This window comes from Caretta caretta, chromosome 4, assembly GCF_965140235.1.
Source record: "Caretta caretta isolate rCarCar2 chromosome 4, rCarCar1.hap1, whole genome shotgun sequence".
In the NCBI taxonomy this organism is placed as follows: domain Eukaryota; kingdom Metazoa; phylum Chordata; order Testudines; family Cheloniidae; genus Caretta; species Caretta caretta.
Window position 1 is genome coordinate 120,325,758 of NC_134209.1, and position 14,115 is coordinate 120,339,872.

Here is a 14,115-nt window from a genome sequence, read left to right on the forward strand (position 1 = left end):
GGAAAAAGCTAACATACTCAATGCTTTTTTTGCCTGTGTCTTCACGAACAAGGTCAGCTCCCAGACTACTGCACTGGGCAGCACAGCATGGGAAGGAGGCGACCAGCCATCTGTGGAGAAAGAAGTGATTCAGGACTATTTAGAAAAGCTGGATGAGCACAAGTCCATGGGGCCAGATGCGCTGCATCCGAGAGTGCTAAAGGAGTTGACGGATGTGATTGCAGAGCCATTGGCCATCATCTCTGAAAACTTATGGCGACTGCGGGAGGTCCCAGACAACTGGAAAAAGGCTAATGTAGTGCCCATCTTTAAAAAAGGGAAGGAGGAGGATCCTGGGAACTACAGGCCAGTCAGCCTCACCTCAGTCCCTGGAAAAATCATGAAGCAGGTCCTCAAGGAAGAGGAGAGGAAAGTGATCAGGAACAGTCAGCATGGATTCACCAAGGGCAAGTCATGCCTGACTAATCTAATTGCCTTCTATGACGAGATAACTGGCTCTGTGGATGAAGGGAAAGCGGTGGACATGTTGTTCCTTGACTTTAGCAAAGCTTTTGACACAGTCTCCCAAAGTATTCTTGCCAGCAAGTTGAAGAAGTATGGGCTGGATGAATGGACTATAAGGTGGATAGAAAGTTGGGTAGATTGTCAGGCTCAACGGGCAGTGATCAATGGCTCCATGTCTAGCTGGCAGCCGGTATCAAGTGGAGTGCTCCAAGGGTCGGTCCTCGGGCCGGTTTTGTTCAATATCTTCATTAATGATCCGGAGGATGGTGTGGATTGCACCCTCAGCAAGTTTGCAGATGACACTAAACTGGGAGAAGAGGTAGATACGCTGGAGGGTAGGGATAGACCTAGACAAATTAGAGGATTGGGCCAAAAGAAATCTGATGAGGTTCAACAAGGACAAGTGCAGAGTCCGGCACTTAGGACGGAAGAATCCCATGCACCGCTACAGACTAGGGACCGAATGGCTCGGCAGCAGTTCTGCAGAAAAGGACCTAGGGGTTACAGTGGACAAGAAGCTGGATATGAGTCAACAGTGTGCCCTTGTTGCCAAGAAGGCCAATGGCATTTTGGGATGTATAGATAGGGGCATTGCCAGCAGATCGAGGGACGTGATCGTTCCCCTCTATTCGACATTGCTGAGGCCTCATCTGGAGTACTGTGTCTAGTTTTGGGCCCCACACTACAAGAAGGATGTGGAAAAATTGGAAAACGTCCAACGGAGAGCAATAAAAATGATTAGGGGACTGGAACACATGACTTATGAGGAGAGGCTGAGGGAACTGGGATTGTTTAGTCTGCGGAAGAGAAGAACGAGGGGGGGGGGATTTGATAGCTGCTTTCAACTACCTGAAAGGGGGTTCCAAAGAGGATGGATCTAGACTGTTCTCAGTGGTAGCAGATGACAGAACAAGGAGTAATGGTCACAAGTTGCAGTGGGGGAGGTTTAGGTTGGATATTAGGAAAAACTTTTTCACTATGAGGGTGGTGAAACACTGGAATGTGTTACCTAGGGAGGTGGTAGAATCTCCTTCCTTAGAGGTTTTTAAGGTCAGGCTTGACAAAGCCCTGGCTGGGATGATTTAATTGGGGATTTGTTCCTGCTTTGAGCAGGGGGTTGGACTAGATGACCTCCTGAGGTCCCTTCCAACCCTGATATTCTATGATTCTAACCTTTGTGTTGGCACCACACCTCAATGTTTCCCTTCCACAGTCAGTGGAAGTGGAGTCGGTGCTGAGCTCAGGGCAAGGGACCTCCTCGGCATCAGTGCATCCTGTGCCACCCATTTTACCGTGGTGGTTTCACCACCTTCCACTTCAGGACCATCAGCTACTTCAGTACCAACGCGGACTTCAGGTTCAACATTGCTCCTGGCACTGGGCACAACAGAGGCAAACTCAGTGCCTGTGGTATTGTTCCCACTGTCGGCACCAGTCTCTCCCTTGTTTTGGGCAATGGATGAGTTGCTCACCCCCTCAGGGCTTGTTCCACCTTTATCCCGAGAAACCTGAGACTCCTCAGCATCAAGGTCGGGATCTTTTTTCTCCCGCTCTCCATTGCCTGGCTCACGGGGGGCTGTTCATGGAGCACCATGAGTACCAGGATAGGCACTTGTCTCAAGGTTGGCCCTGCACCTGTTGGCCACTAATGCCTTATCCTTTTGCCCAGTGGCCTCCATGGAATCCGTGGGATGCTCCTCAGTCGCGAGAGTCGCACTCCTCATCTCGTTCTAAGGTGAGAACGCCGGGCAGAATGGTGGCGGGAACTGCCAATCCACCACAGATTCAGGCACCAGTGAGAGCCTTCCCCTTCCCCTTCCCCAGGGAGCCTCTGGAATCATCCCATCTGGGTCCACAAGGGGGAAGATCTGGCCTTGGCTCCTCTTCTTTGTCCCTGGACGATTTGGCAGTGCCTGGCTCTTCCTCTCCTTCAGTGCCTTTAGACTTAAAGACATACCAGGACCTTTTGCAGCATGTGGTGGCTTCCCTAGGCATTCAGGCAGAGTTCCTAAAATACCCATAAGTTGTTGGATATCCTGCAGCCATCTGCCCCTGGGAGAGTGGCCCTCCCTATTAATGATGCACTCCTAGAGCCTGCAAAGGTTCTTTGGAGCATATCAGCTTCAATACCACCTACCACAAAGTGCTTGGAGAAACACTTTTTCCCACTGCAGGGAGCTAAGGGCTTTTTCTCCCATCTGGCCCCAAATTCCCTGGTTGTAACTGCGGTGAACAACAGAGCCTGGCTGGGCAGACTTAAGTCCAATCCTAAGGACGAGAACTCTAAAAGGATGGACTTCCCTGCAAATGCAGATTGTGAACCAGCAGCCAATCTCTGTTCAGCTGATTGGGTCGCAAACCACAAGATTGCAAAATGCCAAAAATTTCACCAGTGAAGTACACCCCAACTCCATCGGAACAAATTCGTCAGATGCAGAAGTAGGTTTTTTACCCACGAAAGCTTATGCCCAAATAAATCTTTTAGTCTTTAAAGTGCCACCGGACTCCTCGTTGTTTTTGCTTCCTTTTGAGAAGAATTAAATATCAGAGGCACCTTCAGAGATCAGTAAAATCAAATAGCCAGAGAACATACAAATTAGTGTATAGTTTTCATCCTACACAAACAGTAATAAAGAAATGAGTCTTGATCTATTTAACTGCACCTAAGACTACTGTCTGAATAGATTCAGTTAAATTGTTTTTAAAAATTCATTACCTGCAAGGTATACCACCTTTAGAGTAAATGGCAGAAAATGCAGAAGGAGCTTTTGAACGATCCCCAAACTGGGTGGACAAAAAAGTGAAATGCATTATTTACTCACTATCATAATATTTCAGTTATAACCATTATAAATGTACTTCAGTATTGCAGTTTAGAGAGAAATGTGACAAACAATCTTGTGATCAAAAAACAACTGTAAAGATACTGCAGAGACTGGATGGAAAAAGAATTCTAACATTTAATTAAATAATAAAGTAACCTCACAGCAGTATGTTACTACTGTTTTGTTAAGAAAAATAAGTAAATATGCTCATCCTTAATGAACTTTTCATTTCCCATCCCATTTTTCTACTTTCTCGTGCAAGTAGTCCCACTAAAGTCAATGATGGCCCCATGGGGATGGAGGGGTCTCTTCACATAAGTGGGGAGGGAGCATGGCTCCTGGGCTCTCCAGCTCCCCCAGATGGCACACAGACATCACAAAGCCTGACTTGACTGAAGAGGAGATATGAGTTGGACTGGGTGGGGAGGAGAAGAGAAGGAGGATATTGGGACAAGGAGACTGGGAGCCAGTGAGGGTGGGAAGACGAACTTGATGAGGAGCCAGGGAGGAGACTGGGACCGGCTGGGCAAGAAGACTTGAGCAATTGAGGAGGGGGTGCTGTGCAACCATAATTTGGCCGCCTTGTGCATATGTGCTGTGATACAATTTTTCCCCACATGACCCCTGCCTCATTCAGTACACACAACGGACCTTCAGTGGAGATGAAGCAATGTTATGCAATGAAGGAGGCTGGAGGTAGGATCCCTGCCTAATTTTTTTCAGAAATGGAGTGAAGGATACAGAAGATTAGAAGAAGATAAAAGATTGTCTCACGGTTAAGGCAGTTGAATGCTACATTGGAGAACTGGATTCTATCCCTGCCTATTCCTGAGAGTTCCTATATGATGATGCTAACCAATCGCTTAAGCCAAAACTTTTCCTAGATGTTCACTGACAGTGTGTTCACTGATTATGTGTGCACAACCTGAGACCCTGGAATGCTATACACTCACAGCTGCAACTAAAGTTAATGGGGGCTGTGTTTTGATCATATAGAGCAGTAGTTCTCGACCAGGAGTGCATGTACCCCTGGGGGTACTCAGAGGTCTTCCAGGGGATACATCACCTCATCCAGATATTTGCCTGGTTTTACAACAGGCTACATAAAAAGCACTAGCAAAGTCAGTACAAACCAAAATTTCATACAGACAATGACTTGTTTATATTCCTCTATATACTATACACCAAAATGTAAGTACAATACTTGCATTCCAATTGATTTATTTTATAATTATATGGTAAAAATGAGAAAGAAAGCAATTTTTCAGTAATAATGTGGTGTCACACTTTTTTATTTTATGTCTGATTTTGTAAGCAAGTAGTTTGTAAGTAGGGTGAAATTTGGGGGTTAATTCACCACCTGCAAAATGGGGATAATACCACTTCACCGGGTGCTGTGAAAATAAATTACTGTTTGTGAATCTCTCAGATACTATAGTGATGAGAACCACAGAAAAGTCTCTGAGAAAGTTAGTAATTTTTACTTCAGAGCAGGGTTTTGAATAGTGAGGAATAGAGAAAGTCTAGTGTCACATGTTTAACAACAAGACTAAAAAGTAATATCAAATACCTGCTCACTCAATGACACTATCCATTCTGTGCACTGAATGAACCAGGAGTCTTGTGGGAAAAAAAATAGTATGCAATCATGTAATTAAAGATTGTATCATAAAGCATACACATCAGGAGTCTGATTAAGGTTGCAGTCTCCCATTTTCTACCTCGAGTGCTTGATTTTGCAATGTTAACTAAATTTTAACATAATTGTGTGTGTAATTTCACTGTATGTTGGCTTGGATAACAGTGAATTGATGAAACCATGATATTTTTTCACAAAAAGAGATTCTATTTTAATAAAACTGTTCCTTGTTGACTGAAGCTTTCAATTTTTAGTACTGACAAGATGGCACCTTTCATAAGCATTATGCTTGCAGTCTCTCACTGGCTTTCCATTCAGCCTACGATGTTACCTACTGTAAACCGGTAAGCTAACTCATCAGCCCACGCACCACAGAACAGTCTCCAGCCACAAGATTTCAATCCCTTTTTCCTCAGGGTTTTGGCTTTATTTCTTCAAAACAACATAAGTTCAGTATATTGAATGCTTCCCTCTCCACTAATCCAGAGTCTTCTGCAGGGGTCTAACCATGCCATGACCAAGTCACAGCAAGCTTCTCTGCTCCCATCTCATTCAGACGTTGCTCCTTGCAGGATTACACTCTACAGGACTATTACCTGAAGATTTCACATGAACTGGATTCTCTTGCCAGGGACTCCTGCTTCTGACAACTGTCACCAGCAACTTTTATGAGTACTAGATGATCTTCCAGCTATCAGCTGATCAGTCAGAGGGGGCTAGACCCATCTCCTCTTAAAAGGAGTGACAACTACCTTGTATTGAAAACCCTGTAGCCCTTTGCCTGTGTGTGTGTGTATCTTATTTTTTAAAAGGAAAAAAAAATAGGTGAAAACTGAAGTATTTCTATATAGAAAAAACAATCCTAGAAATGGAGAGATTGCTGTCAAATACCCTTGTGAAAAGGATAAGGAATTAGATACTGTTTACCTCAGGCATTAGGTCTTGCAGACCTTGGAGACTGAATGATTAATAACAAAAGTTAAGAATCTAAACTCACAAATCAGATGAAGTGTCTCCAAGCATAGAAAACATATTTTAGGGAATAAAATGCTTTCTACAGCAATTCTCAAGTTAGGAAGAAGAAAGTCTTGAAAATGATGCGGATACTCACAATAGCTTTGCCCACTTTTTCTAGCTCATGCTACCTCAGAACAGTCAGGGCTGAAGGTTTTAAAAGAAAAAATCATAGTTTCTTATCCACTTATAGTCAGTCTAATGCTGACAGTTCAGTGAAGACGAGAATCTTAAGTATATTGGCACTACATCTTTTTTGCTTTAAAACAAAAAAGTAATCTCTAATCTAACTTCAAGAAAAATAGAACTTTCCCAAAGTAATTCCCAGAGCATATCTTTCAGAAAAAAAATCCAATCTTGATTTTAAAATGTGCGGTGATGGAGAATTCAACATGAATCTTGGCAAATTGTTCAATGGTTAATTAATCTAACTATTAATGTCCACTTATTTCCAGTCTGTATTTGTCTAGCTTCAACTTCTCGCTATTGAACTGTTTTATACCTTTCTCTGCTAGGCTGAAGAACCCATTATTAAATATTTGTTCCCCATGTAGGTACTTATAGACTGTGATCAAGTCACCTCTTAACCTTCTCTTGGTTAAGCTGAACAGATTGAGCTCCTTTAGTCTATCAGGGTAAAACATGTTTTCTATGCCTTTAATCATTCTTATGGCTCTTCCTGCACCCTCTCCAATTTAATCAACCTTCTTAGTGAATAATGGACAAAGTATTCCTGCAGTGGCCACATCAGTGCCTAACAAAGCCAAAATAACCTCTCTACTCTTAATTGAGATTCCTATTTGTACACATCCAAGGATTGCATGAGACCTTTGGCCACGGCTCTGGGAGCTCATGTTCAGTTGATTATCCACCACAACCCCCAAATCTTTTTTGGAGTCACTGATTCCCAGGATATAGTCCCCTATCCTGAAAGTATGGCCAACGCTCTTTGTGTCTAGATGTACACATTTATATTTAGCTGCATTAAAATTCAATTACTTCAACTATTTGTATGTTCAGAATTGGCAACCTCTTTCTTCAGGAACATTAACTGAAAAGAATGCAGTGTCAAAATTTGACAATTATGTCCAGCAAGTTTTGACAAACACATTTGATAGATATTTCCAGTAGGTCAGCACCAAGCTAGTAATCAATGTTGGTAGTGATGTTCAAAATCAATAACCCAGTAAAAAAAAATAGTGGAATTTCTAACATATCTTGGTACAATTGTTTAAGTCAGGGGTTCTCAAACTGGGGGCTGGGACCCTTCAGGGGGTCACGAGGTTATTCCAGGGGAGTCGCAAGCTGTCAGCCTCCACTCTAAACCCCGCTTTGCCTCCAGCATTTATAATGGTGTTAAATATATTAAAAAGTGTTTTTAATGTATAAGGGGGGGGTCACACTCAGAGGCTTGCTGTGTGAAAGTGGTCATCAGTACAAAAGTCTAAGAACCCCTGGTTTAAGTTTTGCAGGCTGGGTGAACAAGACCTAGTAACCTTCATATCATAAATAGATCCACTGTTGTTTCTGCAATTTGAAGGGCCTGCAACTTACATTTGAAAAAGTTTACTTTCTGGAAAATATAGGACAATATAAAAGAAGATCTAATCCCTAGAAAACCATAGATCTTCTGTGCTCAAAGATTTCTGTTGTCCCAATTGAATGCCATATTTTTTGTGACTCTCTCACTTTCTGTTTGGCCCTACTCATTTATGCTGGTACAGAAAAATACCATCTCTACATACCGGATCAATAGTTTTGGGGTTAAGTTTATCACTGGGCCTTGGTTGTGGCTTAACCGCAAGATCTGGAGAACTAGATGAAGGAGATGAAGATGTCTTGCTTTTCTGTATTGCAGTCTTTGGTTTTATTTGGAAACCTGATGACATTCTTTTATCATAAATTCCTAGAATGAAAAAAGCAAACAAACCTAAAAACAGAGTTCTCATTCCCGCTTGACAGCAAATTAAGAACTTTAATCCTGATTTTTGTTGTACCCAAATCTCACATTCTAGGTTGTGCAAGGAATGCAGGAAATATGAACCAATGCATATAAATCATGTATTGCTGAACACCCAAAACAGTGCAGGGTAAATACCAATCACTCCATTTTTCAAACACAGGCCTCCACATCTCTTTGTTTTCTGCATTGTTGTCCTTTACCACTCTGCTAGGGCAACACCTGCAGTAAAGTGAAATTGAGTTTAGTCAGTTTCACTCTGCTGCTAGTGCCGCACTTAAAGCGCAAAGCTGTTCTCTGGAGGGAAGGAGAGAGGATGGGTACAAATACAACAAAAGAGGAAGCAAAACATTGGAAGGGATGGGAAAGATGGGGAAAAAAGAGAACTTAAGTGCAAGGAGTGACCAAAAATATTCTGAAATAGAGCAAAATCAGAGAACAATAAATAGGGTGAAAGACAAAATGGGAAAAGAACAGAAAATGAAAAGAAGATTTCAAAAAAGATTTCAAATGTTTTAACTTTTTGAATACAGAACACTTTAAAAACTAACAACTAGAAAACATGTACATATAGTGTATTAAATAAACAAAATATTCAAAGTTTAGAAAAAATAGTTATAATGCAGAAAACACAACTCTAGTATCCTTTTAACAGGGGAAATTTTATTTGTAATGTAACGTATCAAATCTTCAGTGTGAAACTTTAATGAAGAGCCCAGATTACTACTGAGGAAAGATATACAGTCTCAGATATCACCTCATACTTAAAGAAAGATACAAGAGTTACAAGCTCTTCAGAGATACATGGTGGGGTTTTTTTACAAAAATATTTAAGGTGATTGAATGAGTTATACAAATTAATTTTGAATTAAATAATTGTATTAATTGTGTTGGTCCTGCTAGGATAGTCCAAGTTCCCTTGCTCACAGTGTACACTGTTAAATGACTCAATCATTGAGTCACTGTCTACTGAGAAAACATTTATCAAAATCAATTCTATTCTTGATTTACACCTTGGATTCTCCTCCATGTTTTTTCTTTTTTTCCCCCCTCAGAACTGTGGCATTCCATGACTAAGGCTCCATGTTTGTCACAGAAGTCACGGATTCCGTGACTTCTGCAGCAGCCCCGGGAGCCACCTGAGCAGCCCCTGGGCCAGTCACACTGGCTGCTGCTGGGGTAGTCTAGAGTGGGCCCCCCACGCACCAGCAGCAGGAGTTTGGGTGTGGGGGGCTCAGGGCTTGGAGTGCAGGCCAGTGCTTACTTACTTACTGTGTTAACTTACTTATTGTAAACTACTAAAATAATAAAGGGAAAGTTTAAAAAAATATTTGGCAAGGTATGGAAACTGTTTCTGTGCCTGTTTCATTTAATGTATGACAGTTAAAAGCAGCATTTTTTTTTCTGCATAGTAAAGTTCCAAAGCTGTATTAAGTCAATATTCAGTTGTAAACTTTTGAAAGAATAACCGTAACGTTTTGTTTAGAGTTACGAACATTTCAGAGTTATGAACAACCTCCATTCCAGAGGCATTCGTATCTCTGAGATTCTACTGTAACTTGCTAATGCAAATTTATTATCACCAAACTTCTTATTACCACATCATACTTACTTAATGTATTTCTCCAAATGCCAGAATAATTGATCTCTGAATGGTTTCCATATTATAAAAGCTCCAAATAGTAAAACAACAAACTTTAAGATTAACATTATACTATATGTCAGGCAAACAATTCAGTATTGCTGTTGGTGCCAAAATTCAAAATCTACATTCAGCCATAATGATGGTCTTCTTGCTAAAAAGTAACATTAGCAATAAAACAAGAAACCATATTTAGTATGAGAAATGTGGAATTTATTTTCCTCAGCAAAGTATTCAGGAAGTTCACATAATTAGAAGCAGCCATGGGATTAGAGGGAAGGTTCTCTTATGGATTGGTAACTGGTTAGGTAAACAGTGAGGTGGCAAAATTTGCAGATGATACAAAACTACTCAAGATAGTTAAGTCCCAGGCAGATTGCAAAGAGCTACAAACGGATCTCTCAAAACTGGGTGACTGGGCAACAAAATGGCAGATGAAATTTAATGTTGATAAATGCAAAGTAATGCACATTGGAAAACATAATCCCAACTATACATATAAAATAAGGGGATCTAAATTAGCTGTTACCACTCAAGAAAGAGATCTTGGAGTCATTGTGGATAGTTCTCTGAAATCATCCACTCAATGTGCAGCGGCAGTCAAAAAAGCAAACAGAATGTTGGGAGTCATCAAGAAAGGGATAGATAATAAGACAGAAAATATCATATTGCCTCTATATAAATTCATGGTATGCCCACACCTTGAATACTGCACGCAGATGTGTTCACCCCATCTCAAAAAAAGATATATTGGAATTGGAAAAGGTTCAAAAAAGGGAAACAAAAATGATTAGGGGTATAGAACGGCTTCCGTATGAGGAGAGATTAATAAGACAGGGACTTTTCAGCTTGGAAAAGAGGCAACTAAGTGGGGATATGATAGAGGTCTATAAAATCATGAGTGGTATAGAGAAAGAAAATAAGAAAGTGTTATTTACTCCTCATAATATAAGAACAAGGGGCCACCAAATTAAATTAATATGTAGCTGGTTTAAAACAAACACAAGAAAGTATTTTTTCACGCAACACACTGTCAACCTCTGGAACTCCTTGCCAGAGAGTGTTGTGAAAGCCAATAGTATAACAAGGTTCAAAAGGGAACTAGATAAATTCATGGAAGATAGGTCCATCAATGGCTATTAGCCAGAATGGGCAGGAATGGTGTCCCTAGCCTCTGTTTGCCAGAAGCTGGGACTGGGTGACAGGGCATGGATCACTTGATAACCTGTCTGTTCATTCCCTTTGGGGCACTTGCCATTGGCCACTGTCAGAGGACAGGATACTGGGCTTGATGGACCTTTGGTCTGACCCAGTATGGCCATTCTTATGTTCCACTAGGTAGCAAACATAGTGAAAATATAGTATCTGCCATCTGTTTTAATATAGTGCACAGATCATTTAGTTTAATATTGTTAATTAGTTTAACATTTTAACATGTGCTTACAGACTGTTGGAAGAGCACATTTTAGAAGAAAAATATTATAATGTAATAACCAGCATGGTCATCCATAGTAAGACACTCTAAATCAGTTTCTCTTCTGAGAATTAATAAAGCCACATGATAAAGATTTCAGCAGAGAAGAAAGTAGTCAACAACAAATTCTAATATTCCAGATATAATGACCTTACCAGCAAAGAGGAACAAAAATTAAAATAAAATATGTGGCTGTGGATAACTGAAAAATGTCAGCACCTGGGGACAAATCAAGATAGGAGTTAAAGAAGACAGTAACAGAGTTAGAATTACAAGAAGGGGGGAGGGGGAGTACTTTACCCAAGAAGACTTCAGTCTTTCTACCACTGTATTTGATATTCATGCAGCCAGGAGTCGACTGCACAATAGAAATGTATAAATGACACACATTTAGGAGAGATCAGAGAGCAGAGGTACAGTGAGATGCATAGAAGTGATGTTCAAGATTGAAACTAGAAATAAAAGCATCCCAATGGCAGAAAACAGACCTAAATTAAAAATCCTTAAACAGAAATAAAACAAGCAAGCATGAGGAAAGGTTTCAAAGCAGAAGAAGAGAGAGTTAGAGTCACAGACTTGTGGAAAGGTAGAATCACAATATCCAGGGCTTCAAATACCAACTTGCTCCTTTACCCATCACAAGTAGGAATTCTCCCTGCACGAGTGGGGACTGGAAGCCATTAGCCAGGCTATAGAAAGAAAGGAGCAGAGTGGCCCAAGCAACACTGGCTTCTTTAAAACACCCAAAGGAAGTACTGAGCAGAATTGTAGTAGTGAGGCTCTAGCGAGCTACCACAAAACTGTTGGAATCTACTCTCAGGCACATTCTGGACACTGTAGAAATATGAAGGAGGAACATTAGCATAGGGGCTATCTACACCCTCATTCCTATTCATAAATAGTAACCTAATAATCTTGGAAGTGAGGGAAGTTAAGGAACATTTCAGGAGTTCAGGAAAATGAAGTGGAGGCAGAGGGGGAAGCAGTATTGCTTCCCACCCTTTTCCACTTGAAGAACCTTCTGTGGTTCACAAAGCAGGACTCCCACCTGATCGGCCACAGAAGATTCATCAGATGGAAAGGGGATGCTTCAGGTGGGGCTTTTTGTCTAGGAGTGGTATATGCAGAGGAGTGAAACTATAAGGTCAGGTGGAGAATTATAGTTCTTTGGAGGCACAGAGGCGGGACTATTGGTATATAGAACATATGAAGAAGTTAAGGTCTCTGGAGTGCACATACAGGGGATTTTGTAATGAGTACGCACTCTCTATACACCATATTTGAGTGTTATAGATTTATGGGAGGTACATGCAGGGTTATATGAGGAAATCAGCAAGGGCATCAACGGGAATGTAAGCAGAGCTTTGGGGGCATATGTGTCATATAGGTCTACGAAATTTTTGCATGGTTCTATGGAAAGTATAGCTCTATGTAGAGGGTTGAATAGGAAATGTAGGCAGCTGGGGGTGTATGCACGGTACAGGGGAGAATGTGTGGCATGGGTCCATGGGCTGCGTGTGGACTCTAAAGGGGTATGCAGGGTTACAGAGCTATAAGGGGCATTTTCAGGGCTCTGTGGGGTACAGATCAATTGGGATGTATGTCGGGCTCAGGAGAGATATGGAATTTGGGACTGTGGGGATGTTTGCAGGGCTCTGTAGGATATGGGTAGGGTGACCAAAAGTCCTGTTTTGGCAGGGACAGTCCCTTTTTTAAAGCCCTGTTCCAGCCGTTCTGAATTTTTGGCAAAGGTGGATATTTGTCCAGTTTTCTCTTGCCAACTTGATCAGCTGGCAAGAACAAACAAAACAAATGCCCATTTTTATCAAAAAAGGTGGGATGTGGAGGAATGTGCTGGGGGACAAGCTGCGATACCAGCTCCACGCAGGGAAGGAGTCACGGCTTGGGCAAGCAGCAACGCCAGACTCGTGCAGAGGCGGGGCTCAGGCGAACAGCTTGGGACAGCCACACGGGCGGCACTTGGGCTGGGCCTCGTGAGGCGTCCCGCCTTCCCGTTGGGAAAGATGGTCACCCTAGATGTGGGTCTGTGTGGACAGGTGTTTGCGGGGCTCTGGAGCAGATGTGCGGTCAAGTCCATGGAGGGTGTTTGCAGGGCTGGGGAGGATACAGGGTTCGGGTCCCTCGGAGGTTTTTAAAAAAACAACAAGGAGTGCGGTGGCACCTTAAAAAGACTAACAAATATATTTTGAGCATAAGCTTCCGTGGGGAAAAACCTCACTTCTTCAGGAGCGTTTAAGGGGCTCTGCGGGACGTGGGTCCATGGCGGCATCTGCAGGGCTCTGGGTGGGATGCAGCTTCCAGGCCGCGATGGGGTGTCAGCAGCAGGGCTCTGGGGTATTGGCGGGATTCGAGTCCCCGGGGGGCGTCGGCAGGGCTCTGAGGTGTTGCTGCGGCTCTAGTCTATGGGGCCGTGTGCGGGGCCCCAGGTCCGAGGAGGAGCGAGTCTCGGTCCGTAACTCTGGCGGTTACAGCCTGTCGGCGGAGGAACTCTCGGACGAAGCCCCGCCGGAGTAGCCCTCCGCCCTAGCCCAGCCCCTTCCCGGCTTCCCGCCGCCACTCTTACCAGGTCCGCCAGAGGCCGGGGCTCCGCAGCGCCTCGCTCTCAGCGACACCTCCAGTCCCGCCGGTTGCTAAGGAAGCTCCGCGGTGTCTACGGGTTGCGGAAAGGCCAAACTTCCTGCGAAGTGACTGCAGGCGGGGCTGGGGAGCATGCGCGGATGTGGGGGGACTCGGCAATTCGCGGGGCGGGGGATGTTCCGTCACGAATCTCCCGCCCCCCCCCCCCCCAGTTCTGTGCTATAGTCCCGTCCGTCGTAGCCGCGTGGCTGGGCTGCTCGCCCACGGTCACTGTGCTGGTGGGGCCGGGGATCGCTGCGTGGCACAGTCTGGCTGACCCGTCTACACTGGGCAGGGTCCCCACCAGCTCAGCAAAGCCTTGGCCTGGCTCTGGGAATAGGGCGCCCGTGTCCTTTCCTCAGCTGTGTCTGTTACATTGCAATCACTGTCCCCGCTACAGGGGATTGACCTTGGCAGCTA

The 14,115-nt window shown here is 43.3% G+C and overlaps 1 protein-coding gene across 4 annotated transcripts in view; it reads right to left on the reverse strand.

Annotated features, from left to right (window-relative positions):
- The window catches only part of PACRGL (parkin coregulated like), a 39,154-nt gene extending 25,364 nt beyond the window's left edge, over positions 1–13,790 (reverse strand). For 3 of the 4 annotated variants that reach the window (XR_007356471.2, XR_007356470.2, XM_048848729.2), the window contains exons 1-3: positions 13,643–13,789; positions 7,728–7,888; positions 3,221–3,288 (exon numbers count right to left, since the gene is read on the reverse strand). Coding sequence is in view for 2 of the 4 variants with exons in the window: in XM_048848729.2 (XP_048704686.1) it covers positions 3,221–3,288; positions 7,728–7,871 (212 nt within the window). In the remaining 2 variants the exon portion in view is untranslated. Of the gene's footprint in view, positions 1–3,220; positions 3,289–7,727; positions 7,889–13,642 lie in introns of all 4 variants that reach the window. The other variant, XM_048848730.2, reaches the window with a different exon arrangement.
- Between the last annotated feature and the right edge of the window lie 325 nt (positions 13,791–14,115).